The sequence below is a fragment of the Petaurus breviceps genome, unplaced genomic scaffold, assembly GCF_028583685.1.
Source record: "Petaurus breviceps papuanus isolate PSGF00001 unplaced genomic scaffold, PetGlider_PUasm1.0 490, whole genome shotgun sequence".
Lineage (NCBI taxonomy): Eukaryota > Metazoa > Chordata > Mammalia > Diprotodontia > Petauridae > Petaurus > Petaurus breviceps.
In genome coordinates, this window is record NW_027186352.1 from 8,637,494 (window position 1) to 8,654,053 (window position 16,560).

At 48.6% G+C, this 16,560-nt stretch overlaps 1 protein-coding gene across 2 annotated transcripts in view; it reads right to left on the bottom strand.

Annotated features, from left to right (window-relative positions):
- DOCK1 (dedicator of cytokinesis 1) overlaps window positions 1–16,560 on the bottom strand; it is a 618,254-nt gene that overhangs the window by 11,347 nt on the left and 590,347 nt on the right. For both annotated transcript variants that reach the window (XM_069101719.1, XM_069101718.1), the window contains exons 49-51: window positions 10,221–10,419; window positions 5,586–5,736; window positions 2,631–2,782 (exon numbers count right to left, since the gene is read on the bottom strand). In XM_069101719.1, coding sequence (XP_068957820.1) covers window positions 2,631–2,782; window positions 5,586–5,736; window positions 10,221–10,419 — 502 coding nt within the window. The remainder of the gene's footprint in view (window positions 1–2,630; window positions 2,783–5,585; window positions 5,737–10,220; window positions 10,420–16,560) is intronic.

Here is a 16,560-nt window from a genome sequence, read left to right on the forward strand (position 1 = left end):
GGGAGGCTTGTTTTTCAGTAGATACTTTTTGATTGGCCAGTGGGTCAATAAGGTTGTTACATTCTCTGAGCCAGGAGAAGGCTATATAAGCCCTGATGTGTAGCTTTGTTTTGGGACTCACTTTGAGAAGTGTTCTGTGATTTGATCTGAATTCTGGGAAGCCGTTGTTGAGAGTCCCCCGGCTTTGAAAAACCCAGATGTGGAAACCCAGATGTTGACTGGGTATGGATGTAATGGTTGGACAGTTTGGAAAGCTGTCTACTTGATCTGTTTCTGTCTTGATAATTCTGCCTGTATACTTTGAAGTTCGGGGTGCTGACCTTTTCTCCTGAACAAGGTAAACGATATATGTCTGACTGATTAAAGTAAGCTTGTTAACCCATTTTGAGTTGCTTTCCTTTAACAAAGCAGATCCAAGAACCTGTGGTGGTAGCAAACCCTGAGGACGCTTGGGGTGCTTGCTGCTACAGGCACCCAACACGATGTGTCACCCCGGGACGGGCAAGCCCCTCTAGAAGGGGTTCCACTGCACCCTGCGCGGCCCAGCCCATGTTCAAAGGGGCCTCTCCCCTAAAAGCCGTTTGGCCTTGCCCACGTGCAAACACCTGTATGTAGTGATGCCCATACAGGGAGGGGAGGCGAGAACTTACTTCCAGCTCTGGACATGAGGACAGGACTGAAAAGGACTCTGGGGACAGTGAGTTGGGGTGGGAACAATATCACAGAGAACTATTTGTCACTTTACTGGTATTGGGAACTCCCAGGTAGGGAAGCTCCCTCCCCCAATGCAGACTGGCACCTTTTCTATAACATACATATTGCCTTAGAGTGACTTGCCCAAGATCACAGAGGCAGAATGAGTAAGAGGCAGGACTTGAACCCAGGCCTTTCTGGCTTTGGGGCCAACTCTCTATTCATTACCCCATGCTACTTTCCAGGTGAGTAACTCTCTCTTGTAGTGTCTCTGTGACATTGATCAATTCCTTTCCCCTCTTTTGGCCTCAGTTTCCCCATCTGTCAACGGATACATTTGACTAGATCACAGTACAAACCTATGATCCTTAAGCCATGTCACATGGGTGGCTGCCTACTCTGCCACGCAGGATAAACTTGCCAAGTGTCTGCATGTCGTCCTCTCACCCTTTCTGAATTAACTGATTCAGAGCTGAGTGATTATTCACTTCTCTTCGTTATACAGAAGAGGAAACTGAGGCCCAGACACCTGGTCCCGGTCCTCTTTTTGGGACATGAGGGCGGATGCCTCCAGGGACCCATATCTGGCCCCTTTAAAGTACGTGGATCACAATGAACAAAGCTGTCTGTTTTTATCTTCCTCTTAGCAACATGCATACAAGCAGAGCAGATACACACTCCCAGGACCCTGGTGGGGAGCTCCTTCTTCTCCCCTGACCCACGGAGGCTCCAGGGAGCATTAAAAGGGGAGACTGTTCCATGGGGAACACGACCATTGGGGGCCAAGGACCCCATGGCAGACAAAGGGCCTGGCAAAGGAAGCCTCTGGGATTCCCATTTTCCCTTGGGAAAATAAAGTCACGATGGCGGAGCCTGGCATCCCTCGCTGCCTCGCAGAGCCCTGGGTCATTCATTCTTCAGTGGAGGGGGGCTCAGAGTGCCAGTCTTGGAGTCAGGAAGGTTCTAGTCCCACCTTGGTCTCTGACTGCTGGCTGGTCACATGGAAAGACCAACTCCACAGGCTGTTGGGAGATGACCGTGATGGGACACCCATGTGCTACCCAAGTGTCAATGGCTACAACATGCTTTATAATCTAGACTAACTGCAGTAGCAAGCAGGGAAGGCTGAAAAAGCACTGTCCTCCTGACCTTCCCTGAGGCTGGGAGCTCAAGCATTACTATGCCCATCTTACAGAGAAGGAGCCTGAGACTAGGGAAAGGACCTTCCCAAGGTCACCCAGCCAGTCAACGTCAGCGCTGGGATTCTAAACCTGACAGCCACATACGCCCTTCTGTGGACGCATTCTACTCCCACCTCCCTGAGGGCAGGGGCCATGCCTTCGCCATCTTGGCATCTCCTGTCATGCAGGGTACATAGGAGGCGCGCCCCAGCTTTCTGATGGAGAAGTCAATGGACTCTAGGGAAGAGCCTGTTACTGAGAGGACGTAAGGGGCATGAGACCATCGTCTTGGCGACTGCCTCTGATGCTCCCACCAGCCATGTGAGCTTGGACAAGTCCCTTCACGTCTCTAGGTGTCGGTTTTCTCTTCTGGAAAATGGGGATGATAAAAGCGCTGACCTCCCAGGGCTGCTGTGATTTAGAATTGGCAGTGAGATGCCTGGCCAGTCAGCCACAGCAGATGCTGTCTACAATGCGAGGTGAGTCTGATTTATGTGTTTCTTTTGAGCTGTGCTTGATTGGAACCGGTGGTAGCTTTGACTGGATTGTACCAATGCACTGAGCTCCAGAAGCTTTCCTAAACTGATTTCTTAATTGGTCTCCAATCTTTCCTCGCAAGCCAAATCCCCAGCATTTCCTCCCCTGCTAAGTCATCAGCCCTGGTGTAGACGGAAGCTTCCAGAAGCAGAGGGAGGAGGTTCTGTTTTCAGAATGGGAAAAGTTTCTGTAAACACACACTGCCGATGGCAAACTTACCCGATGATGTGGGGGCGGGGGTGGAGGGGTTGTCGGGCTCATCACGTCTTGATTCTCCATTAGGTTCCCGTAATCCGCCATGCTGCCTTTCAAAGGTAAAGGCGGGGGAACGTCGGCCATTTCTAAGCTCGGCATCCCATTCAGCTCTAAACCTGGAAAATGAGGACCCATTAAATCCAATCAGTGGTCTGATTGAGGCTGGTATACACTCAGCTGCTGGAGGTTTATTCTGTGAGCTCCTGGCGGTGATTTAGGAAAAAAAAATACCAACTCACACAGCACCTTATAGTAGAGAGCTCCCTTTACATGGAGGAGAGAAAGGCAAGGGGGATGGAAGCAGCCCATGGGGTTTTTGGATGCAGACCCACTGCCCCTGATAGCCTCTGGGGCTTTGTGGAGGACTGGTGGCTCCTCGAGCCCCAGGAGATCCTACCCAGGTGGAAGAGCCCTGCCAATGGGCTTGACAAGGGATGTTAGGTCTACCATCCCAGGCCTGGCCTAGGAAACCTTCGAGATTCAGCCCCACATGGCATTTCACAGCCTGCTGTCACTGAGATCCCACTGCTTGTTTTGAGACAGGGTTGGGTTGCATTTGAATGGAAGAATGAAAAACTAAAAAGAAAAAAAAAAGCATTTATTAAGCACCTACAATATGCCAGGGACAGAGATACAGCATGAAAGAGCAGACAGAGGTGGCCTCAGGAAGACCTGGTCCAAATTCTGCCACTGTGCAACCCAGGAAAGTCACTTCATCTCTCAAGACTTGAAGCAAATCTCTGTGACGATAAGCTACAGGGCTGGAGCCCTGTATCGGTGGAGGGAGTTCCCCACACCACTGAAAGCACTAGTCCAAGTCCTGTCCCTGTCTCTGTCTTGCAGTGTTCCTGTTCTGGAGATCTGCATACAAAAGGAAGGTAGTTCTTGCCCTAATGTGTTCTAGTAAGGGCAGCCCATTGATATGGGGTGGTGGTGGCTGGGGAGGACAGCTGGGGCCTGGGAAGGTATAGAAAGCCATGGAGCAATTGATTATCATTCCTTCTTCAGAATTAATGGTCATACCATTATGATTACTGTTGGGGAAACCATGCAGAGGTCTTACTCAGGTCTTACTGAGGCTGTTCCCCAACGTAAAGCCCTCTCTAACACCAACATACTGCCAGGGACGCCATATGGGTGCAAACCAGTGAATGCCTCACTGGAAACATTCCATATTCCAGGGGAGCCAGAGGAGAGTGAAAACACAATCCATGGGTGTAGGAAGGAAGCTGCATACCATGGCATACAAGGGCATGAAAAAAAAATGGTGGCAAATATAACAGCCTCAGAGGCCAGACTAGAGGCCACTGAGATCAAGCCTTGGGGAAATCGAGGGATTTGTCCGGTTTCATAAAGACAGCGTCAGAGCTGGGGGGTTTCCAAAAGAGAGACAGGTCAGGCAATTTCACCATGGTGCGGGGATGATAGGTGTAGAGCCCAAGGGGTTCACTGGTACCCAAAGGTCTTTCACCGATGGTTCTTGGGAAGATATGGATAAGAAGAACATGAGATGAGAAGGTCCAGATGGGCTGTGCCCACACCAATGAGATCCAGCGAGATCCAGGGCCCGCCAAAGCAAGCGGAGCTTATTCTATGTCATAACCCTGCCATGGGACATGGGAGAGCATGTTCACAGTTACTGTCCCATTGATGGCTCTGAGAAAAAGCCCTAAACTGGAAATACTCATGTAAAAGGTCACCAGTCACTTTCCTTTACAATCTCTTTCAAAACTGAAAGCCCCATCATTATATCAAAAGAGGTCATTACTTTGAGTTGACGAGGTTCCAAAGAGACCAGAAGAAAACAAGAGGCTTCAGAATTCATGGGGACAATGGCAATTCTATACAGAGGAGATACAGACCCTCCAGAGAGGAGGCTTTGTATTGGGGGCTGAAGTGAGGACATCTGTCCTCCTAAGGACGAAGAAAGGAATATTTCAGTCTAGAGACGCCTTTTTCTGTTTTCTCCAAAGTGCCCTTGGTGGACTCTTTCAGGGAAGACACTTCCAACTACAGATCCCAAAGCCCCCTCACATAATGGGGACTAGGAGGGGAACCCTGGTGGACGTGCTCATGAGTCACACTGACATGGGGACGGAACTTCAAAAGACGGGAAATGGGGACGGGGAGGGGGTGTCCAGAAGCTCCTTCTCGCTTTCTCTTTTGGGGCATCTGCAGTGCAGATCTTGGAATTAGGAAGATGGCAAACCACTCCAGCATCTCTGCCAAGAAGACCCCAGGGAGGTATTGTCCTTTCAGGTGGTAGATAAGAAATGAAAGGGCCATGGGAGGGAATCAGGGAAAGAGACACCAATCCTGGGCAAAAGGAGCCACAGGACTAATGACCTGGAGCCATAATAAGGTGACCTGGAGACTATCTGGTCCAACCTTTCACTTTGCAGTGGAGAAACTGATCCTCAGAGAAGAGAAGGGTGATGTCGGGTCACACAGGCAGTAAATGACTGAGCTGAGACTGGAATTTGGGCCCTGGGACTCCAACTTCAGGCCCCTCCCCCTGAAGATGCCAGGTCCCCACATGCTGAACTCCTGACTTCTTTATTCTATGAGTTACTCAAAAGTCTACATTAAATTCTTTGCCATAAATATGTGTTTTCTTAAGCATTAAGCAGATATCCATTTGGGAGTTTGAAACGCATGAGGTTTTGAATCGAAGCTTTGCACATGATTCTGCAGTAGCGAGGGGGGAAGGGACATCTGGCACTTGTCCTTGAAATAAAGGAAGGTCCTAAGCTTCAGCCTAGAGCTAGAGCTTGGACGCCTCATGTCTTCCAAGGGGATTACACATTCATGTGAGACCCCGTGAATCTCCTGCAGAAGAAGAAAGCAGTCCTGACATGCACTGAGATACATTCAGCACTAGATCAGGGCACCTGACCCCCCCGGAGAGCCCCCACTTACTCGACTGCAGGCTGAAAGACAGCTTGGATCTGGGAGTGATGGGAGGAGGCGTCTGCTGACAGGACGGGGGCGATGGGGACACTGAGAAACGCCGTTCATTTCCAACAAGGATAACTTGACTCTTTGGTCTCTGAGGCCTCAGTGGACTGATCTGTGTGGAAAGAGAGAAATGACACTCAGTGTGCTGACCATCATAATCCATGCCTTTTCATGTGCTGAGTGCAGGTTCCCTCTCCCTTTCATGACAAAGACGTTAACATCGGCAGAGAAGGCAGGGCCATAAGGGCACAGCTTTCCAGCTGGAAGGGCCCTTCAAGGCTGTCTAGTCCAGCTTGGCCATTTTAGAGAAGGAGTCAAGGCCAGGAGTAAAAGGACTTGCCCAAGGCCTCACAGGCAGGAAGCATCAGAGCCGTTGCCTGGCTCCAACGTGCTTGCCCTTTACATGGTGCCTCTCTGAACAGACAATACAAACAGCATAAATGGGGTGGTTTTCTAAGGGCCAGGAAAGGGACAAACAACCTGTTCAGGGCCTGTTCAGGGCCTGTTCCAGTCTGTCATTGCTCAGCCCTGCGACACTGAATTTCTTGACTATTTTCAACTTGTATGTGCTGTCTAGAAACTCCTTAAGCACCTAACCCAACCCCTTCATTCCTTCCTTTTCTGTTCTGTGTCCACTCTGGGAAAGGAAAGCTTTCTTCCTCATATTTGCTTTCCCCCTCTCCTTGTTCCTGGACTTCTTTGACCTCTTCTCTACCCCAGACACTTCCCCGAGTTTATAAAACCAGGCAGCTTTATTTCTGCATTTCTTACATCTTGAGCTCACACTGAGAGGCCTGGGGGAGCTCTAGCAATTAAAAAATACAAAGGAATTAAAGCAATTACAAAGATTCTTAAACACAGCCACAGATGAATGAGAGGACATAACCTCCAATGCAGGACCAGCATGGTCCTGCTTTATTAAAGGTACTGGACGTGGTCCATTTTCTGGAGGGCATGCAGGTGGAGACAGTCTGCATGCGGCTTCTCAATCTGTCTTGTTTTTTTCCCTTCAACCTGCCCCTTGGGCTCTCCCTTCCCCCTCATCCTTGCCTCCAGAAGCTGCTGCAGTCCTAGCCAGTGGGTTGGTCCTTCTCTGGGAACCCCTCCCCAGTTCTGGTCCTGTGCAGGGCCTGGCTCCAGGCACACAGTTCCTGGGTGGGTGGGTGGGTGGACGCCTTGCAGGAAGGAGAGATGTTGGCACGCTTTTATGTGCACTGACAGACTAGATGTGAAGAAGCATTGTGCCTGGCCAAGGGTGCCCAAAAGGCATGATGAAGAAAGCATTTCTCTGGCTCTCATGTCCCAGGCCTCTCCTCTTCCAGCTCTCTCCTTTGGTGATTCCATCAGCTCCCATCGGTTCAGCTATTACTGTCCATGAAGAGAAGCTGCAGCCTCACAACAGACCATCTCCAATACGAGGTGACCTTCTAAGCAGCCAGGGGCCATCAGGGAGACAGACCTGGGATCCAGTCTCACCTCTGACAGTTACTAGTCCTGTGACCCTGGGTAAGTCCCTGACCTCCCTGAGACTCAGGCAGCAATGTGAGATCAGTGCTCTGAGTCACAGAGAGGTGGTGATCCCACACTGGGTGCTCCGCACAGTGACCCTTTCTCAGGGCCCCTCCCTCTCTCTGTCTCATACAATCTTGCTTTCTCTCCTTCTTTATACTTCCTAGAGGGGAAGGGGTGCCCCAGTGCCTCAGCTGTATGATCCAGCTCTGGGATTCTGGCTTCTGGCTAGAAACAGACCTTCCCTGGAAGCGAGTCCATCACAGAAGGCTGGTCGGTAGCTCCCTGGAAGCCGTAGATATTGCTGCGTGGTTCCGGGGAGCTGCTTTCTCTAGCTAATTTCCCGCTGATGGAGTTCCTACTGTGTGCAGCCACCCACCGTGCTGGGCCAGCTGCGAGGCTTCCTTTCTGCTAAATCTCCTCTTCTCTGCGAAGATCAGAAAAGTTGCCAGTGCTTGTTTTTAATCTCACAGACGCACAAGGACGGTCCACGTGGGAATGCGCTTTGCTTGACCATGCCTAGTTGTTACAAGGGGTTGGTTTTTCTTTGCTTTTTGCCCAAGGCAACGTGGGAGAAATAAAACGGGTGAGGATTGGGCTGATAAAAACGGGTCGCTGAGGAATCTGTTTTTACAATTCAGCAAACAGAACAGAAGGGCGGCCAGAAGGCAGCCTAGACAAGCAGGGCAGCTTTGAAAACCACAGGCTCAATCTACCATCAGAGAGATCTTTGGGTTCAGGTATGAGCTTCCATGTCTGTTCTGCTATGGATATGGAGATACTCACTTTACTTGGTGTTTTGTTAAAGTCAGAATAAAAGAAACAAATTCCCAAACCCTGCCTTAGGAAGCCAGGGCCCACACAGGATCACAGATATGGAGGGGACAGCCAACTTCTTCATTTTATAAATGGGGAAACTGAGGCCTTGGGAAGTTACATGACTTGCCCAAGGTCACACGGGGAACAAGTGGCAGAGTTGGTCTGAACTTAGGACCTGGGACTCCTAGGCTCTTTCTGCTGCTTCCCATAGCCATCTTGTCCATGTGACAGACAGGGAAACCAAGGGCCAGAAGGAGTAACCTGATATGACACCAGGAAGAAGGGGCAAGAATGGGGCTGTTTGATTCTAAATTCAGCATCCCTTCCCCGGCACCATGCCGCTGGCTAAAAGGAGAGGCATCAGGTAGAGACTGACAGCTGACCCCTAAGTCACAGCTCTCAAGGGGTGAACACTAATGGAGAAGGGCCTGGAGGTGGGCAGGTTCTAGGTTCAATCGCAGGACAGACTGAGGGCCTCTGTCAGACTGGCATTGGGTTTTCTGGGAGCTCAGGCAAATGTGGACCCCCTGAGATGGCATTCTATACACCGCCAGCAGAAAGCCCAACTTTCTGCTGCAGAAACCCTATGTATCCTGGCATCGAATGCAATAAGAGACCTACCCTGTGAGGTTTTTGTAGAATTCTGGTTCACTTGAGCAGGAAGTTTATCAAGGGTACAGAAGCTTTCAAAGTCCCCAAATGGTGGCATCTGAAGGCAGGCCCTAGAGGCTGGCAGGAGGGGGTGTCCTCAATAATCAATCAATAGTTATTAATCACTACATGTGCCAGGCACCAAGCTAAGGGCTGGGGAGACAAAAAGAGGCAAAAAGACAGTCCCTGCCCACAAGTAGCTTCCAATCTAATAGATTCTTCAGTATCCCATTTATAAGTTAAGTGGACAGCAAGGCTCGCAGACTTAGGGAGTCTCTAAATGTCAAACCTGTTAGGGACTGACCTCAGTGGCCATGCCCCGCTGAGCAGGCCTCTCTGATGCAGCACACCGGATGGGTGGTGGTCCGAGCGCTGCCTGAATACCGCCAAGGACCAGAAGCCTATCACCCAAGCATATCCAATCCACTCTGGGCAGCGCTGGTTTGTAGGAACTTTTCCCCTTCATTAAACAGAGTGGCCTCTTTCCAAGGGCAGAACTTCCAATGACATAGACTGGGAGGCTGTAAACACCCCTGGGCCTCTGCTGGAACGACCCTGAGGTTATCTCTCCAGATCTTCATGTTTGGTCCATTCCCATCATGTCCTTGGTATTGCCAGCTCCCAGAAAGGAAACTCCCAACCCCAACACAGATCAGCCTCTATTACGTGACCTTCGGTCCCTAATCATGCAGTGACTTGTGGCACATTGTCACTTAGGCATCACAGTTAAGAATCTTCCTGACTGAGGCCGACTTGCTGTCCTCTACAATGCCGTCTCCTCTGGGTCTTTCCTAGCTTATGGAGGTCCCCCTAAAATGAGCTGTTACTCTGCTCCTGGTGGGGTCTGTGCAGTGCAGAGCACAGAGGGCCCATCACCCCCCATGATCCAGAAACAGCAGCTCTTCCTTGGTTTCGATGTCACATTGTTGGCTCATGGTGAACGTGGGGTCCACTAACACCCCCAGATCACTTTCATGGTCTGTTGCCTGGCTGCTCACCATCCTGTACTTGTGAATTTGATTTTTTAACCTTGCTGTAACTCAAATATAAAACTTTACATTTGACAGTCAATTTGATTCCATTTTGTCTTATAAAAGTGTTGTTCTAACCTGTCAAGATGTTTTTGGATCCTGACTCTGCCATCAAAGGTGTTAGCTCACCTTCTCGGCTTGGTGTTATCCACAATCTGGATAAACAGGCCTTTGTGCAACTCAATGATAATGACAGCACATACGGCACAGCCAGGATCTACAGCATTCCAACCCTCAGCATCCCCTGGAACTGACATGAACCCCATTTAGCTCATCCAGCATCTCTCTCCCTGAATTACTGTCTGGCTCATAGCTCTCCCTCTTTCTCACAAAACAGCACCCCACTGTGATCAAACACTAGGCTAAAAGGTAGAGACTGACCCACCCCATCTGCCGGTGCCACACTAGGAACCCAGACACAAAGGGCCATGATGTTAGTTTGGCAGGAGCTGGGATTCTTTCACCTTCATTTACCTAAGTGCCTTTCAATCCCAAATGGGTTTGAAGCAGACACCTCCTTTGAAGGCTTTCCCCCAAATTCTGGCCGGCAAAACCCCAAGAAACAGCATTTTCCCTCTTCAATTACCGTTTCCGAGAGGATCACTGCCTCAGCCGGCTGCAGAGAAAGGTCGGAGGGTTTAAATTCTTTATCAAATATCTCTTGGGGTTTGCTGTTCCTTTTTTCCTTCTTCTTGTCCTTCTTCTCCTTATCAAGATCATCCTTATCCAGCTTGTCTTGGGACCTCGAATGCATCTTCTTTGGCAGGAGGGGCTCCAGAACAAACCTAAAGGAAATGTGGCCAACTCCGATCAATGAAAAGATTTATACACAGCAAATGACGGTAGATGGGGTTTTTTTCTAAATGCAAAAATCACTCAAAATTCAGTTGAAAGATTTAATGGGAACAGCAGAATTTGGGCAAGACAGAAATGATTTATAGGATGAGATGATTCTGATGAAAAGAAATATTATTTGGCATTCAAGGGATGGCAGGTTGAAAACAGCAAATCTCATAGATTTGGAAATATAGGATGGAGGATGGGGGCAACAGACACCCCCCCCCCAACACCTCCTCCTAAATTATCATCTGTTTAACTGCTTTGCACAGATTACCTTAATATTTGTGCTGAATATATTGTTATATGTATTTCTGGTCTTCCCTGATGGAACGGAAGCTCCTTCAGAGAAGGAATGATTTCATTCTCTGTACTGGTATTTCTAGCTCCTAGAAATGCTTGGCATAGAGGAGACACTTGGGACTTGTAGACTGACTGTGACTGGGGACAAATCATTTTCCCTCTCTGGGTTTCAGGTCCCTCATCTGTAAAATGAGGGGTTAGCCTGACAATCTCCAAGGTTCCCTCCTGCCTCAAATCTATGACTAATACCTGTGGTACTAGGAGGTTCAAAGGAGGTCATGTATGTGAGACACGCAGGAAACCTTGACTCGCCATGTAAAAGGTCAGCTCTTACATGGAAGACCTCAAGCCATCATCAGAGGAATCAAACAGGTACACAATAGACAGTAGTAAATGACCACAGGAATCTGGTGTTTGACGAACCCACAGATCCAAGATTTGGGGACAAGAAATCACTGTTTGACAAAAATTGCCAGGAAAACGAGAAAGCAATTTGGCAGAAACTAGGTATCTGTATACAGGTATGAGGTCAAAATGGTTATATGAGTAAGACCTAAAGGGTGATATCAAAAGCAAATTAGGGAAGCATGGAATAGTTTACCTGTCAGATTTATGGGTAAGGGAAGAATTTATGACCAAATAAGAGACAGAGAGTATTATGGGGTGGAAATGGATAATCTTGATTATATAAAATTAAAAAGTTTTTGCACAAACAAAACCAATGCATCCAAGATCAGAAGGAAAGCAGGAAAATGGGGGGGGGAGGGAAATTTATAGTGAGTTTCTCTGATAAAGGCCTCATTTCTCAAATATCTAGAGAACAGAACTCACACATCTTCACCTCTTTACCTGTTGCCTCCAGACACGTTTTAGCTCCCTTATGTGTGCTGTCTTCCCCTGTCAGACTGTAAGCACATGAGGAGAGAGACTGGCTTCCTTCTTTCTTATTTTTGTATCTCTAAAGCTTAGCACACTGCCTGGTGCATAGAAAAGCCTTAGTACGTGATTGTTGCCTGCTCTCCTGAAATACTGGCTTAAATGCATATATGGAGGGAAAAAACGAATGAATGAATGAATTAAAAAAAACTATAATGAACTGCGAGTCCCCATCTCTTGCTGTAATAATAAATTTGGCATTTAAGGTCCATCTACAAATATAATCTCTCTACAATTGTTTTTATACATGGAAGCTAGAACTTCAAAAGAAACGAGCTTTGCAGCAGCTTTTAGGTGCACTCAAAAACATCTTATGGACCCAAAGAAGAGGGAAGGTACCTCCCCCTGTTTCTTTGCAGAGGTGGAGAAAGATGAGTGTGAAATAACGTACACAAGTCCCAGTCTCTGTGTGGTCCACTAGCCTGACATCGCCCTCAGCAGGAGGGAAACACTACAGTCTGTAGGTACTGGCCCAACATGGAATCCAGTCACCCACCTCTCTCTCTAGTCATTGGTCTGAGGGTTCCTCTTGGCACGGACATGCAAGAACCAGTAACAACACTCAGCATCACTGAGAAAATCAACTTCCCTCTTGTGAGATGGAGAAAGATTTAGAAAGAGGCATCTTAGCACGTTAGTGACTTAAAGAAATAGAAAGTACTTTTGCGCATGATTATTTCTAACATGTGCACCCTCTTGGGATGCAGTCAGCCAGCCTGCCACCAGGGCACCCCAAATTTGGGGAGCATTTCAGATGGGCTAAATGATGGGAGAAACTGAGGCATGCATCCAAAAGGGGCATGGAGAGATCTGCTGGAGTTGGAGACAGTCGTGAGAAGCCATTTACCCAGGGTTTCTCTTGGATCCCACTTGGCCTCAGGTTGGGCGCTGAGTTGGGGGCACTAAACACTCCCTGAATGGTTGCTAAGACAGCACGGCTAAAAGGCGATGGTGATTGAAAAAGAATTAATTTCTTTTGAACTCCTTTTATCTAAAGTAAAGGCATTTTCTTTTTAAACATATAAATGTAACTCCCTAGGTTGTTTATTACATGAAAGAAAAATCCACTGAAATTCAAAATAAAAGTTTTTCTTTCATTTATGAACCTCCCACCCGAGTCTGTGCAGCTGATAGTTATGGGTGCATCGGCTCAGCCTTTCAGGACTTCACATTTAATCAGACAATCAGAGTTCATGTTTATGTACTTGTTAAAAGCTCTCTTTCCTCTCAACCCCCATGATATAGGGAGGACAAGCACTCAGATCTTGATTTTACACGTGAGGAAACTGAGGCCTAGAGAGGGCCACGTCTCGTCTGGTGTTGCACAGCCGGCTGGGTGGGTCCGGCACCTTCCCCTCTGCCAGCCTGGCTAGAGATGCGGCTCTAGGCCATTCTCTCTTATTCTTCCCAACCCATTTGTGGTTCTGACTTCTTGGTCACAACTGGGTTAGAGGGAAAGGAGAAAAGCACAGGATGGCAGTGGACCTGGAAGGCAACCTCAAGGGTACCAGGTCTGAGGTCTCCATTTTACAGATGGGGACACTGAGGCCCAGAGGGCGTGGTCACATGGGCTGGAATTTGGACTCTAAATCCAGTGGTCATTCCATCTCAATTGCGCAGATGAAGGGCAGGGGACTGTGAGGAAGGCGGGAGGAGGAATCTGGGAGGCAGAGAGGGTGCAGAACAGGGGGTGGATCTGGATTTGGAGGCGTTAGGCTTGAATCCTCCCCAGCTCTGCCTCTGGTGAGTTATGAAAGTCTTTGGGACTTCAGTTTCTTTCCTTGCAAAATGAGGAGGGAGGGACCTTCTGGGCTCTGCCATCTCTTCCTGTCCTAAATCTATGCTCCTACTGTATGACCCAGGTTTAAACTCCAGCTCTGCTACTGCTTACCTTTGTCTTTGTGGAGGTCACCTCACCTCTCTGAAACTGTTTTCCTCCTCTGTAAAATGGGTGGGGGGTGGTCTAGATGGTCAGCTCTAACTCTATGGTCTCTTTGAGCCCCCAGCTTTGTTTTTCTTTGTCTCTATACCTGGACCATGAGTCTTGTTGAGTCTCTAAGACAGAGTGTGGTAAAATGGACCTTCCCCTTCACTAAGCTGGTCACAGATGCTGTGATCTCTCCCTCTGCCCATATGTCAATAGGAGAAGATGGCAAACTGCCCCAAGGCAGCCACTCTAGCTCCCTCCATGAAGGTCTGGACAATCGTCCCAATGGATACACAAGTGGAAACTCTTGGAGGGCAGGGAACGGTTTTCATTTTGTCTCTGGGTCTCCAGCATCTGGGGCTTTGGCTAGCACATAGAAGAGACCCGAAAAAGCCACAGCTGGAAAGGACACTGGAGGCCACGGAGTTCAACCTTCTCGTTTTACATAAGAGGAGACTGAGGCCCTGGTAATCAGAGGCATTTGCCTAAAGTCACACAGGCACTAAGCATCTGGTTGGATCAATTTAAAGCCCTGTGACATCAGTGATGATCAGTGGAGACAGCTACTTGCCTAACTGGAATCTTCTTGCATGTCTAAATAAGAATTATTTTTTATATCTTGGGCTACTTCGGAGAGCACTCCGTTTTTTTTTTTTTTAATTTCTAGGTTAAAAAAAAATCAAAATCAATGAGTCAGGCTAAGAATTGATTCTGGTGACAAGCCAGAGCCTGTGGAGACAGCAAACCCTGTGAAATGTCGCCCGGCTTGGGAAGTGACGTGAAAGAGCAGGTCGCGGTCTGAACTTTTCACATTATGAGAAGCACCTGCCCACAGGACGACCTTTCCTTTTCCACTGATCTCTGGCATTGTGGACCCCGCCTGGAGCTGCTGGGGGTGACGGCTCCAAGGGGGAACAAAAAGGCAGCCAGGCTTCTGAGAAAGGTTACACAAAAGCATCTCTGGGAGAAGGGACCGAGGAGGCCTGGAGGGCTGGGAGCTGGGCTTGGCCTATTCTGCCGAAAATGTCTCCACATGGCAAAGACATTTTCTTTTGCATGACACCCAGGGGTTGCTTTCAACAGCATCATAGGTTCTTTCACTCAATAAAAACCTGGCCAAACTTGCCTTGGGATTTTCTAGGGGGAGGCTGGAATTATATTCCTTTAGCAAATTGGCCTGGAATGATAAATACACAGGGTTTAAACACAGCTAAACTGGAAATTTCCACATGGGAGTGGTGGAGGAAAAGCTTATATTAAACCGCTGGGGACAAGAATGTTAGAGCCATTTTTGAGGAGGTGGAAGGAAAGAGCTGGGTTAGAACCCCAGGAATTCTTGGGGACATCGGCACACACGGGCCAGGAACCCCGCTGTGAAGGAAGATGGATTTCAAACCCTCTGGAGTTATTTCCCTGCTCCCCACAACATCTCGCCTCTGACTCTGGAGCTGTGAGTGGGAGCCACTCTCCATTTTGAGAGGAATGAGTGGAAACAGTCCCTGTGTCTGGGCTAATGGGGGTGGCTGGTTTGAACATCATGAAGTCACCAGACCTTCTCTGGATAATGGTAAAATCATTCCCCAAACATGAGGATCTTGGCCATCAGGTTTCGGGATGTTTTAAATAAACGTCATTTAACATGAGTCAAACCTGAATATCAGTGTCTCCAGAGGATTGAAAGTAAAGACTTCTAGACTTCAGAAGTCACTGAGCCCAAGCTCCAAGTCCTAGAGAAAGGAAGTGATTGGTCCAAGGTCACACGGCTAGTAAGTGAATTCACACTGGGGTCTTCTAACCCCAGGTCCCCCAAGTCCCATTTTCTGCTGAGTTTTGCATCCCTGCAGGCTTCAGATTGCAAAGGCCTCTCCTTACAACACTTTTCTGAAAACCCTGAAACATCACAGTCGCGTACGCCTGCCTCTCCTTTAGCACCGAGAGAGAGAGAAGAAGGGAGCAAGCTGGGCACTTTTGGATGACAGGTCAAAAGGCCTGAGTAATGCTCATCTTGGCTGAAGGATGAGAATGTCACAGCAAGCTCATCATCTTACATCAGTCGACAAGAGTCTTCCCCAAGACTGTAACAGACATAAGAAATGATAACTATAAACTAGGCAGGGAATCATGGGAATGGAAGAAGTGTGAGAGAATCAGGAAAAAATAGACACGATGATGGCCCCTATGGAAATGGGAAGAAGAAGAAAAAATAAACGAAAGGCTGCTGAATTAGGATGACTAAACATGGCCTTGGAGAAGAGGGGGGAAGCAGACTTGGAGAAGAGGGGGGAAGCGGACTTGGAGAAGAGGGGGGAAGCAGACTTGGAGAAGAGGGGGGAAGTGGACTTCTCTCCCTTCCTCATAGGGGGGAAGAAGACTGTGGAACATGGCGTATTCTGTCCGCTCCAGCCCATCTGCTGTGCAGGTTGGCTGAACCCTGGCTGGTAACAAAGAATAAAGAGTAGGGATGTGGGGAAGGATGCAAATAGAAATGAAAGTTTTATCAAAATCAAAACTATGAATCCCAAATACTTAAAGAAAGGCCTGCCCAAAGCTGGGAAGGTGCTGAGCAGGGATGATGGATGGAATGGCTGCGGGCCGGCCCCTGGGCAGGATTTCACCAGGTTTGGCACCCCTGAATCCGAGGGTGGGCCGTTGGAGGATCAGCTGATAGATGGAGGGCAACATTTTGGATGAAAATCTTCCTAAGATGGAAGCATGAACGGCCTCACTTTCTTCACCGGAGTCTTGGGGACATCACCTGGGCTTTTCTGATGACCCAGGATCAGCATGAACATCACCTTCTCCCTGGGCCATGCCCTCGTGGGGCCCTCAGTACCTATGACAGGTGTGTGTGTGTGTGTGTGTGGGGGGGGTCACACCACCAGCCCTACCACCAAATGGTCCCAGGTTACTGTGTTTTGGGCTC